The sequence below is a fragment of the Chrysochloris asiatica genome, unplaced genomic scaffold (genome assembly GCF_000296735.1).
Source record: "Chrysochloris asiatica unplaced genomic scaffold, ChrAsi1.0 scaffold00027, whole genome shotgun sequence".
NCBI classification, from domain to species: Eukaryota; Metazoa; Chordata; class Mammalia; order Afrosoricida; family Chrysochloridae; genus Chrysochloris; species Chrysochloris asiatica.
Window position 1 is genome coordinate 17,939,216 of NW_006408545.1, and position 12,852 is coordinate 17,952,067.

At 41.7% G+C, this 12,852-nt stretch overlaps 1 protein-coding gene across 1 annotated transcript in view; it reads right to left on the reverse strand.

Moving 5' to 3' along the window:
* The window catches only part of FIG4 (FIG4 homolog, SAC1 lipid phosphatase domain containing (S. cerevisiae)), a 130,090-nt gene that overhangs the window by 24,389 nt on the left and 92,849 nt on the right, over positions 1 to 12,852 (reverse strand). Inside the window, exon 22 of the mRNA XM_006839936.1 lies at positions 10,090 to 10,176. Within this exon, the coding sequence (XP_006839999.1) occupies positions 10,090 to 10,176 (87 nt within the window). The remainder of the gene's footprint in view (positions 1 to 10,089; positions 10,177 to 12,852) is intronic.

The window sequence follows — 12,852 nt, forward strand, 5'->3', positions numbered from 1 at the left end:
AACAACTGCTTCTTGGTTGAGGTGTATGAATTGAGTATAAGTTTACAGGGTAGATCATCAGTTTTACATTCAACAAATCTTATACTTTGTTTCATCCATGGTATTTTTAAAACCTCATATACATGTGAAAGTTGGACAATGAATAAGGAAGACCATAGAAGAATTGGTGCATTTGAGTTTTGGTGCTGGAGAAGAGTATTAAAGGTACTATGGACTGCCAGAAGAACAAGCAAATCCGTGCTGGAAGAAGTACAATCAGAATTTTCCTTAAAGTCAAAAAGGCTAGACTTTGTTGCTCATACTTTGGATATTTTATCAGGAGGGACCAGTCCCTGGAGAAGGACATCATGCTGGTAAAGTGGAGTGACAGCAAAAAACAGGGAGACCCCCAAAGAGAGGGAGTGGCCCAGTAGCAGCAACAATGGAATCAAGTGGAGCAGCAACTGAGGATGGTGCAGGAGGAGCAGTGTTCATTCTGCTGTGTATAATGTCACTTTGAGTCGAAACCGACTCGATGGCACCAAACAACAACCACCACCACATATACGTAACAAGTGAAAGGTGGATAATGAATAAGGAAGACCAAAGAATGATGCATTTTAATCGTGGTGTTGGTGAGGAATATTGAAAGTACCATAAACACCCCTTAGAAGCCAGGATGGTGAGACTTGGTCTCACATACCTTGGAGATGGGTATCAGGAAGACCAATCCCTGGAAAAAGACATCTTTGTACTTGGTAAAGCAGAGGGTCAGTGTAAAATAGGAAGACCCTCGACAAAATGGACTGACACAGTATTGGAAACAATAAACTCAAACATAACAATTGTGAAGATGCTACAGGACTGGGCAGTATTTCATTCCATTATACACAGGGTTACTATGAGTCTGAACCGAAGCTACAATACCTAAAAACAACAACATATATAACTCACGTGTCATGTAGCAGAGGAGGGACACCAGAAATTATCAATGCAAAGGATCCTCACATAACTTACTCTGGCTCTGATCCTACACTAAGAAAAGCAATGAATAATACCCCTCACATGGGCATATCAGATACCTAAATCTGCTCCCCAAGGATTAACTTTGCTTGCTTATGGAAACACTAAGACGGAGTTTCATGGGCTAAAATACATTTAAAATCAATACTTAAACTCTATCAGCAATTGAAACATTTCCCCACCCTTTAATCAGACCATTTAATTTTTTTTAATGAACACATAAAAACAGATTTAACTTGGACATTCTTAGCGGAAGTTAAGACATTTCACTTATAACAGTAGGAAAAACTAACTTATGAAGTCCCTTGAATCTAAAATCCTCTTGAGTCTTAGACACATCATTCAGATGTCCTGTTGTTTTTTGTTTTTTGTTTTTTTTGTCACAAAACTCACCACCTTAGCCCTAAACCATGCTGTTAGTCCTGTATTTCCTACGCTGGTGACTCGCCATCAGGTTTAGCCAACCAAACCAGAGAACTCCTGGCCTTCACATGTCCCTCACAACCGATCCATCCCCACATCTTACAAAGCCCTATGGATCTGTACTTTGTGAATTATCCTCTTCTCTGTTTCAACTGCCAATAAGCTGACTCTAGTCACTTTCTTGTCCTGATGTTTCCAACAGACATGTTGTTTATCTCCCTGCCTCTAATCCATTCTCCATGCTATTTACAGAGTGACCTTTCTAAAATGCAAATGTAAGCCTATCACTCCTCTGATTAAAACAAAGCATTCAGAATAAGGGTCATGGTCCCTCGCACAGCATGTAAAGTTCCTCCTGGTCTTGTCCTATTGGGCTGTGTCTCTCGTTTCCTTGTTGATGATCCCTTTGCATTACCAGTAGCCTTAGTTGATTCTGACTCACCATGACTCCTTATGTGTCAGAATAAAACTGAGTTTCATAGGATCTTAAATGGCTGGTTTTTCCCCAGAAGTACTTTGCTAGGCCTTTCTTCTGAGGTAGCTTGGTAGACTCTAGCCTCTAAGCATTTGGTAAGCTTATGTGCATGTTAATCATTTGTACCACCCAGGGATATCTGCCCTTGCACTGGACACAAAGAATTACTTAGAGGTCTCCAAAAGAGATGTGTGGTCTAGAGACTCTACTCTATGCCCCTTGGCTTTCTTCAGCCAGATAACGCTATCTTTTCTTTAAACTCAGCCAAAGCCTAAACCTGCCCAGGGCTCTGCTCTCCCTCAGTCTTCTCCTTTGCTCACACAGCCACACCATACTACCTGCTGCAATCACTGACCACTTTTCAGCCACCCCACAAGCTAGTAAAGCTTACAGGCAGTGGCCATCCCTTATCCACAGTGGACTGCATTCACCAACTGTCTGTTGGTTACTGACATTCGGAGTACAGAACACACTGCCTTACAAAAGAGCTATATTCCTGGGGGGAGGCTTATTAAGGTGTACTTAGACCTCATGTGTACCTGTAGAAGTACCCATAAATGGCAAGTTTGCAGTTAGTATAAGCACTAGACTGCTAACCACAAGGACAGTAGTTCAAATCCACTAGCCTCTCTCAGAAACATATACAGGTTCACTATGAGTCAGAACTGACTTAACAGTTCACAACAACAACAAAATAAAACAGTGAAGTCAATACACTAAATAAAAAGATTATCACTATCAGTTTAAATATCTTAAACTAGTAATATGAGTGCCTACAATTACGTTTCCAGTTATTATCCCATGCAAGCCAAAGCAATGTTTGTATGATAGCTATCTGGCCCCCAAAGTTTCAACAAAGTCACCTTATTGCAATAAATTAAGCTCCTTTAACAAAGCACAACAGATACAATTCAAAAAGAGAATGTTTTATGGTCTTTTCCATTTTTTTACCTCCCTCACATGCTCACTCCAGTTCCCAATTCACTGTTAAGTATTAAGAGTATTCTAGGGGACTTCAAAATGTTTGTGGAAAAAAAATCCATTATCTTTTCATTCCATCTTTCCATGAACTTGTTGAAGTCCCCTTGTACCACAAAAGTATTCTCTTTTATTTTCATGACCTCTTCTCTTTTTCTAATCTTTCCAACATGAATCATTCACACAGACTTTCATTTATTCCCCAAATATTTACCAAGTGCCTAGATGCCAAGAATGTTATTGTTGTTTTAAAGTGCGGTTCAAATTGACCCTGAGGTCCAGTGCTTACCCTACAGTACCACACAGGTGGTTTCAGAAAAGGTGCATTCTAATGCATCCTGACAGTGACTGTAACCCACACTGAGAAACACACTTTGAATGGCAAACTAGGACACGCATACTATACTGATGCAAAGTAACCACAGATTCACAAAGTCATACTTGGCAGCCTATGTGTGGTACACTGCTGCTTTCTATTCTATCAAGTTCAGTTCCACTGCATTTCATTGTTTGAAATCTGCTAAATTAACTTCGCAACCCATTAATGGGTCAATAATTGCAGCCTGAAAAACACCATACTTAGTCAATCTGTATGCTAAGCAAATAATTCAAGAAGCTGGATTGTTGTTGTTGTTCAAGAAGCTGGATTAGATGAAGTAAAACATGGCATCAGGATTAGAGGAAGACTCATTAACAACCTGAGATATGTAGATGATACAACCTTGCTTGCTGAAAGCAAAGAGGACTTAAATACTTACTGATGAAGATCAAAGACCATTGCCTTCGGTATGAGTTGCAACGTAATGTAAAGAAAACAAAACTCCTCACCATTGGACCAATAAATAACATCCATATTAACGGAAAAAAGATTGAAGTTGACAAAGACTTCATTTTGCTTGGATTCACCGTCAACACTAATGGAAGCAGCAGTCAAGAAATCAAACAACATATTGCATTAGGCAAAAATCTGCTGCACAAGGCCTCTTTACAGTGTTCAAGAGTAAAGATTTCAGTTTGAGGGCTAAGGTGCACATGACCCAAGCCATGACATTTTTAATAACCTCACATGCATCTGAAAGTTGGATAACGAATAAAAAAGACTGTAGAAGAAGTGATGTATTTGAGTTATAGTGTGTTGAAGGAGAATATTAAAAAGACCCTGGACTGCTAGAAGAGCAAACCACATCTGTGTTGGAAGAAGAACAGCCAGAATGCTCCTTAGAAGCCAGGATGGTTAGACTTCATCTCTCACACTTCATACATATATCAGGATGAACCTGTCCCTGGAGAATGGCATCAAGCTTTGTAAAGTGGAGCATCAGTGAAAAACAGGAATAGCCCCAACAAGATGGATTGGCACAGGGCAGCAGCAATGGGCTCAAGCGTAGCAACAATCTTGAGGTTGGCACAGGACTGGGCAGTGTTTCGTTCTGTTGTATATAAGTCGGTACTGACTCTACGGCACCTAACAACAACAACAACAGCAAAACACATGAAGGGGATTTGTGTTTGAGAGTGATTATTGTATTTTGAAATTTTTTTCAAGAGTTAAGAATACCCTGAAGAGCTCTTTTGGCCTTAGCGCCATCTTATTAGAAACCTCCGAGCCATTAGACCCAAGTGGAGGAAGAAAAGAATGTACAGGTTAAAGCGCAAAACAAGAAAGATGAAGCAGAGGTCCAAGAATATACTAGCGTGTACACCCACAGAAGCCACAGCAGCAGGAATATGGAATGCCAGAGGCCACGACACTGGTCCAAGTTGACTATGTGCTACTATCTAGAACTTCAGGCAGTGGATCTAGAACTTCCATCACCATTCGACAAACACTGTGAACACCTGACATCCACCTTGCTGTACCAACTCAGTCCATTTTGATCCTTTGTCCTGGACCTATGACATTCTGGACTAGCTCTGGTCTCAACTGTGGCTGAATTTAACACATATACAATAAATCATCTCTTCTGTCTTAGCTGAAGAGTTTTTTTTTTAAAAAAACAAACCCTGGAGTAGATGGAGAAAAGAGCTGAGAGAAGAAGAGCGAAACAGAGAGGAAAGAAAAGTAAAGAAGTAGAGGGGAGGGATACAAAGTAATCATCAGAAAGAGAAAAGAGAAACAGGAAAAACCAGGGCAGAAAGAAAGTGGGAGACAGACCAGACGGTAATTTCCTTGGCAAGGGAAGAGGTCACATCCCAGTTTCCTTGGGCTGAGGGCTGACGAGTTGTTATCACTTATTGTCTGCCTGTGGAGGGCATTCACTGATTTATCATTGATCACTGCCTCCTGACTACTCTAATCCTTAAGCCTTTAAAGACTGGACTCCGGGTGTTTAGAAAAGATAACAAGAGCTACCCATCAAAGTAAAACACACGTATCTAGCCCACAGCACAGAGATGAGACCATTATCTACAGAGGACTAGATTCAATCACTGGGGAGAGGAAGGGTTGACGGGCATATTGAAAATTATATCATGAAAAGTAAATGTAGTTATGCCTTCTCATCAGGGTGGAAAAGTGCTTTAACTGTGTAAGAACATCCTTCTCTGATTTGTGAAATACTTTCCCTAGCAGGAGTCCCTGGGTAATGTGCACAGCTAACTTGTTCACATGCTAACAAAAACGTCCATCCAGAAGTACCTAGGGAGAAAAGTCTGGCAATCTACTTGGGGAGAAAAAAAAAAAAAATCAGTCATTGAAAACTCTGTGGAGCGTAGTTCTACTTTTGACACATACAGGGTTGCCATGATTTGGAACTGGCTTGATGGAAACTGGTTTGGTTTAATGATTTTTCCCCTAGTAGAAGCCCATAGGAGTCCTGATGTGGCACTGTGGGTTAATGCGCCAGACTGCAAAGCCGTTTGAACTGCAAGGTTGGTGGTTCAAGCTCACCAGCTGCTCCTCAGAAACCCTATACAGGGTCACTATGGGTCGGAACCGACTCGACGGTACTTAGCAACAACAACAAGAAGCCAGTAGGGAGGGCCCTTCATTCTAAGATCAATAAATATCGCTTATTGTGATAAATAAGCTTATTGTGATTAACAAATTCCGCCTGGTCCCCAAACAGTAAACAAACTTATTTATCTTGTATTACATTACATTACACTCCATTTCAGTGGAGCCTGGTGTGGCACTTGAGGATGAACACTGGACTGCTAACCACAAGGTTGGCAGTTCAAACCTACCAGTTGCTCCTCAGAAACCCTTTTGGGGGTTTGCTATGAGTCAGAACTGACTTGATGGCACTTAACAACACTTTGCAGTGGCTCCTTCATTGGAATAAACCAAAGTTAAAAAGTATTTATCCAAATGAAGTATTCTATTTTGAATCATTTCTTAGAGGCGGTTTTTAAACGCCTGAGACATATTCCTGGAATAGGTGAGCCACAGAATTACAGACACTGATAATGTCTGTGTTTATGTTCTTTTTACCCCACCACTGATTGGCATTTGTTGCTCAGTTATAATGCCCAGAGAACTAGTAGAAGGCTAAGCCTCAAACAAGGACATGCTGGTCCTGCTCAGATACAATGAATCACTGCTTGGCCCCCCAGCACCCTGCCCAGCCAGCACACAAATCCTTCCACTCTGGTCTTCTCATCCTGGATTTGGTCCTGGGTGCGAGTGGAAATGGTAGGGTAGGATAAAGAAGAAAATGCTGGAAAGCTAGTATACTCACTTTATTCTTTTAGAAGGCAGTAGGGAAACAAAGAAAAAAGACAGGGCAGAGGGCTTAATAGCAGGAAACCAAGTAGGGGCAGAACGACTCACGTGTTCTAGGATAGGGGCAGAGAAACAGCAAAAGTGCTCCCACAAGCTGGCTGAAACCCCTCAGGGGTCTAGGTGAGTTGGGCTTCTGGGATGCTCAGGGAGCCTTGTAGAGAAACCCTGAAATAATGGGGTAGGGGTGCAGGGAGGCATGGTTCAGCACATTTCAACAAATATTTACTGTGCACTCTATTTAAGGTACTGATCTGGGGGTGGCAGGAGAAACAAAAGTGGGCTGCTCTCTAGATTACAACCTAGTTGCTGTTGTGGTGGTTGTTAGGTGCCTTTGAGTCAGTTCCAACTCAGAGTAACTCTGTATAGGATTTCTAAGAAGAAGCAGTGGGCTTAAACTGCAGACCTGTGATTCTCAGTGCAGTGTTTCTCCTACATCAAGAGCACTGTTCTGATGATGGCTAAGCAGTCTCTATACCATATCAGCAAACCAGCCGGGCATAGGATGCTTGCCCAGGAGGCTAAAGAAAGATATCATATTTGGTAAGGCGGAGGATCAGAGAAAAAGATGAAGACCCCCCCCAGCGAGATGGATTGGCAAAGTGACAGCATCAATGGACTCAAACGTGGCAACAGTAGTGAGGTTGGCCCAGGATCGGGCAGTGTTTCATTCTGTTGTGCATAGGGTCGCTATGGGACGGTACCAACTCAATGGCACCTAACAACAACAACAACAAAAGCGTCAATGGGTTGAACACTGGGGAAAGCATTCAGGTATACTCTCCTTGGACCAAGCAATGTTTCATTCTGTTATAAACAGGGTTGTTATGAGTCAGAACCAACTGAATAGTACCTAACAACAACATGGTAGTGGTTATGTGCCATGGAGTTGGTGCCAACTCATAGTGTCCCTGTATAGGGTTTCCGAGGCTGAACTCTTTACTGGAATAGAAAGCCTCATCTTTTCCTACAGAGCAGTTCGTAGATTTGAACTAGTGACCTTGTGGTTAGCAGCCCTATTCTAACCCACTCTGCTACCAGTGCTCCTTAACAACAGCATACTCTCTTTAAATATTAATAGAAGGAAAAAATTCAAGATCAACAGAGCAGCAACATTAAGCCTGAATACAGAGGTGTCTATAAATCCAGTTCATGTCAGAGGGCCAAAGTGAGGGCTGTTAATGAACCCAGTTTTGTTTTTTTTACCATAGTGGCTAGAGAAGCATCTGGTAATGTGGGGGATTAACAGTCTAGTGATAGAGAGCATGGACCCTGGAGCCGATCTATCTTGGTTTGAATCCTGCCTTCTCCACTTGCCAGCTGTGTGACTTGAGCAAATTACTTAACTTCTCTGTGCTTCAGTTGCTCCTCCATATTACAGAATATCAAGGCCTAGGGCTACTGTGAGAATTGAGTTAATAGGATGGGACTTTAAAAAGTTCATGGAAAAATTCTATTATCTTTTAATTCTACTTTTCCCACACGTTTTTTTGTTTTTTTTGAAATCTCCTCGTACTGCTTAAGGTACATAGAAGGAGTCCTGGTGGTACAGTGGTTAAGTGCTTGGCTGCTACCCAGTAGGTGGATGGTTTGAACCCACCCAGACGCTTCATGGGAGAAAGACTTGGTGATTTGCTACCAAAAACACTAGTCTAGAAAACACCACAGGGCATTTCTATTCTGTCATACAGAGTCCCTATGAGTCTAAATCGACTCAGCAGCACCTAACAACAACAATAACAACAAAGTACACAGACAAGTGCCATCACAGACTGGCTGATGTCATTCCTCCCCGGTCGACATCCTTACACTCAGGAAGTAGTATGAGTCAAAGGGAGGGCCTTGTTCACACTGAACACAGGGCTGCGTGTATCACGTCTATGAAGTGTCCTGCAAGACCTTGAGTAAAAGTATCTAGCACTCCCACCCAGGTTTCTGTAACCCCCTTCAGGGAGTCTTTGCTCTATTGGCTCCTTGCCAGTTTAACCATTGTCTTTTTTTAATTTTACATTTGTTATTTTATATACCTCATATTTAGAAAAAGAAAACTGATTTTGCCTCAAAATTCTAAGAAAAATTGGGTAGACTATAAACTATCCGAGATGAGCACTGATATGTATGCCTAAAAAACCCGAAGCCAAACCCACGGCCATCAAGCCAATTTCAACTCACTGCAACCCTATCGACAGGGTAGAACCACTCCATAGGGCTTCCGAGGCTGTGGTAGTGTAGTGGTTACAAGTCGGGCTGCTAACCTCAAGGTCAGCAGTTCGAAACTACCAGTGGTTCCGTGGGAGAAAGATGAGGCTTGCTGCTCCTGTACAGATTTACAGCCTCGGAAGCCCTGTGCAGGGTCACTATGAGTTGGAACCGACTCCACGGTACTTAACAACAACAACAACGATCTTTACAGGAGCAGTCAGCAGCATCTTTCTTCCATGGAGCACCTGGTGGATTCGAACTGGTGACCTAGTAGTTAGCAGCCCAACACTTAGCCCAGTATGCCACCAGAGCTCCTTGCATATGTATAAGAGCTTAAAATAAACTTATTACCATTGTTAAATATATTAGAACCTAAAACATAACAAGATGAGAATTTCAAGAATCTCATATAAAACGGATTTCTCTTGGTTGTGGCATAGCTTTAGTAATCTAAAAATGAATAGTTGACATTTTAAGAACCTGGTTGCAGAGTTCCAATTTAAAGCATTCACACACAAAAAAACTCTTGGGCAGTTTCCATAGCAACATAAAGCAGAGCCTACCAAGCTCTTTGTTATCCTGCTGAAGACGTGATGTAAAAACACACTCATGTTAGATTCTTTACTAATTAAGTAGAAAAGGGTGTTTTTTTAAATTCTAGATCCACGTGATTTTCACCTGGCCTAGGGTTCAGCAAATCAAAAATTAAACATTAAAAAAAAAAGATTATGAAAGTAATCACTGGAAATCCAGTTACAGATTAGAGTAGACACAATGCTGAAGAAAATAAGGGAAACTGTTTTTTATTTTACTTTGTATGCCATATTCATTTCATGAGAGTTCTCTTGTTATAAGTTGTACTACAATATTTTAACCAATTCTGTCTATTTTACTTTGTAAATGTGTCTCAAATCTACCCCGTTTTTAACGTTCACAGTGTTGATAGTCACTACTCTAAGGCATTGTTCCTTGCCTGGACTATTGTAACAACTTCTTAACTGTCGACCAACAACTGTGCAGGAAGAGTCCTAGTGTGGCACGGTAGGATAACACACTGGACCATAAGGTCAGTCTGAACCACAAGGTTGGTGGTTCAAACTCACCAGTCACTCCTCAGAAACCCTGTATCGGGTTGCTATAAGTCAGAACTGACTCACAAGCACTTCACAACAATGGCAATGTACCATGAAGAGATCTCTAGTGCTTACACTAATGTGGTGGCAACATTTGATATTTTTCTTAATTGACACAAAGATTCTTTTTTTTTAAGTTCTGACTCAGTACTTACAGTTTTATAATTCCATCTGAGGACGCGCAACAGTGCTGCTGGCTGCTCTTGTATTGTTTATGTTGACTTTGGCCCAGTTGAACAAATCTACAAATGACAATCGATAAAAGTAAACTACAGAAGGAACGACTTGCAACAAATTCAGTGGAACCGAGAAAATGGTAAGAGCTTTCAAATAACAGTGATAAGCTTATTTTAGAAAAGCATGATTTAAAATCACAAGCTATCCAAGTAGCACATGATCCATAACTGAATGGCTCTATTTTTCTGTGCTCTTTATCTACAAAGGGGGGATAATAATATCTTTTCCATCTACTTCAGAGTTGCTTAGAGATCAAATAAAATCATACATCTGGAAGCACTCTATAAAGTGTTACTTAAATGACAGGAGGAGGTGCTGTTCTTCAAAACATCAAACACAGAATCTTATTCCAGGACAGAATGATTTCCTTCCTCACCTGCTGCAATCCCTTCCCTACCAACCTGCCCTAGCACCACCCTCAGACTAGTTCTTTCCCAAGGGTGTTGTGGTTGAGTATGGCTGTACCTTGGTAGTTCCCTCACTTGCTGAGAAGGAAGAACTAGACTTGGGCCTCAGAGACACTCTAGTGCTAGAAGTTGCCAGGTGAATGGCCGGCCTGCTGTAAGGGACGCTTTCTTTGCTGCTTACCCTGAGCCAAAGTTTCAGTCCTTGACACGTACGCTCACATTCTTGGCAATAAGCAGACTCATACTATCCAGTCATTTGTTGTTGTTTTTAGTTGCTATCAAGTCAGCCCCATGCACAGTGAAACAAAATCCTGCCTGATCCTGTGCCATCCCCATGATGAGTTGTGGACAGGGTTTTCAAATGATTGACTTTCAGAAGTAGATCACCAGGATTTTCTTCCTAGTCTGTTGTGGTCTAGAAGCTCTGCTGAAAGCTGCTCAGTATCATAGCAACCTGCAGCCTCCACTGACAGACAGGGTGGAGGCTGCACATGAAGTACACTGGCTGAGGACCCTGCATGGAAGTAAGAATTCCACCATTGAGCCACCACTGCCCCCATCCAGTTATTAAAGCTCCAAGTCTTAATGTATATTGAGTTGGTTCCAAATTAGGTGACCCGATGTGTACAGAGTAGAACTACAACCCACAGGGTTTCGATGCAGACTGCCAAGCTTTTCTTCCAAGATACCTTTGAGTGTGTACAGACCAGGGCTTTGAAAGGTTCAAAATAGTTGAGTCACTGTCAGTGGAGCATACATGTTGCATAGCAACCAGTTTTCTCATGCTTTCTCAATGGGATTCCGACCCAAGTAAGAAACAGATAGCAGTGCATCACTCAAAGATGGCAGCTGATACATATTCAAAGTGGCATGGGTGGCCACCATGTTTGAGCAGGGTACCACAGCCTGTTTCCTATTTGGGTCAAAATCCTACACCCAAAAGATCTGGCTGCATGCAATGTGTCTGTCTATTCCATCAGCCATGACTGAATTATTTTGAACCAGCTCAAAGTCCTCATTCAAACTGCCAACTTTTTGGTTACCTGTTTGGTTAAACAAGCGATTAATTGTTTGTGCCACTCAAGGATTGCTTCTAGTCATTAACCCTACAGGATTCATCCTTCCTGACCATGGTGTTTATAAAAGCCCATTTTAACTTCTACAAGTTTGACTACAGAGTTGTGATAACTACGTGTCTTTCCAGGGGTTAGAAAGCTAGGGCTGAGTGCTGAGTGGCTGTATTTGCGTTTGAAAAGTTCTGTATTCTCAAACTATGCTTGCTTCTGGCAAGACAGGGATGCACATTCGTAAGAGTGAAAGTTCTGCGAGCTGCTCTAGTAGTCAAAAAATGCTGCGTTTTTTAGATTTTACATATTATATGGATCTAATTAGTGTGAAATAAAAAGATAAATCCCCAGTTCAATGAAACACACTCCCCCAGCCCAACTCAAACAGAACTGAAAATTACTATTCGGTTTATAGTATAGAATTTACATAGTCAAACTTGGGTGAATTAAATGGAACTGTGTTCCAATGCAATCAGGATGGTCAATAGGATGTTCAGGGGTTGCAGACCACACCAAATGGCACTGCAATAACCGTCTATACAATTTTTGTGCCGTGTTTCAGCAGAAACTTTCTATTTTTTATAAAAATAGCTCTGCAGTGAGCTGTAACAACATAAAAAATTTCCAAAGCCCAGCTTGGAGTCTTGGTGTGGTGCTGTGGGTTGGACTGCAAAGCCGCTTGAACTGCAAGGTCGGTAGTGCAAGCTCACCAGCTGCTCCTAGGAAACCCTATATAGGGTTGCTATGGGTTGGAACCATCTCAATGGCACTTCACAACAACAACAAAAACAAGCCCAGCTTACTAAGCCTATAGGGATAGCACGCTACTTACTTCCTGTCTAATGTGTTCCAGTCAGAACAGACATTACTACCCAATTACAATGATGCTTCAAATTGTGTGGTTTTCTTTAAACATGCTACAATCACATGCTGTTGTTTCTGTTATTGCTGGTGTTTTTAGGTTGCTGTTTTGAAGTGCTATAGAGTCCATTCTGACTCATGTTGTTGTTAGGTGCCATCGAGTTGGTACCAACCCATAGCAATCTTATACACAGCAGAATGAAACACTGCCCGATCCTGGGCCAACCACACTACTGTTGCCAAGCTTGAGTCCATCGATGCTGCCACTTGGCCAATCCTTCTCACTAGGGGTCTTCCTCTTTTTTTCTGACCCTCCACTTTACCAAACATGATATCCTTCTCCAGC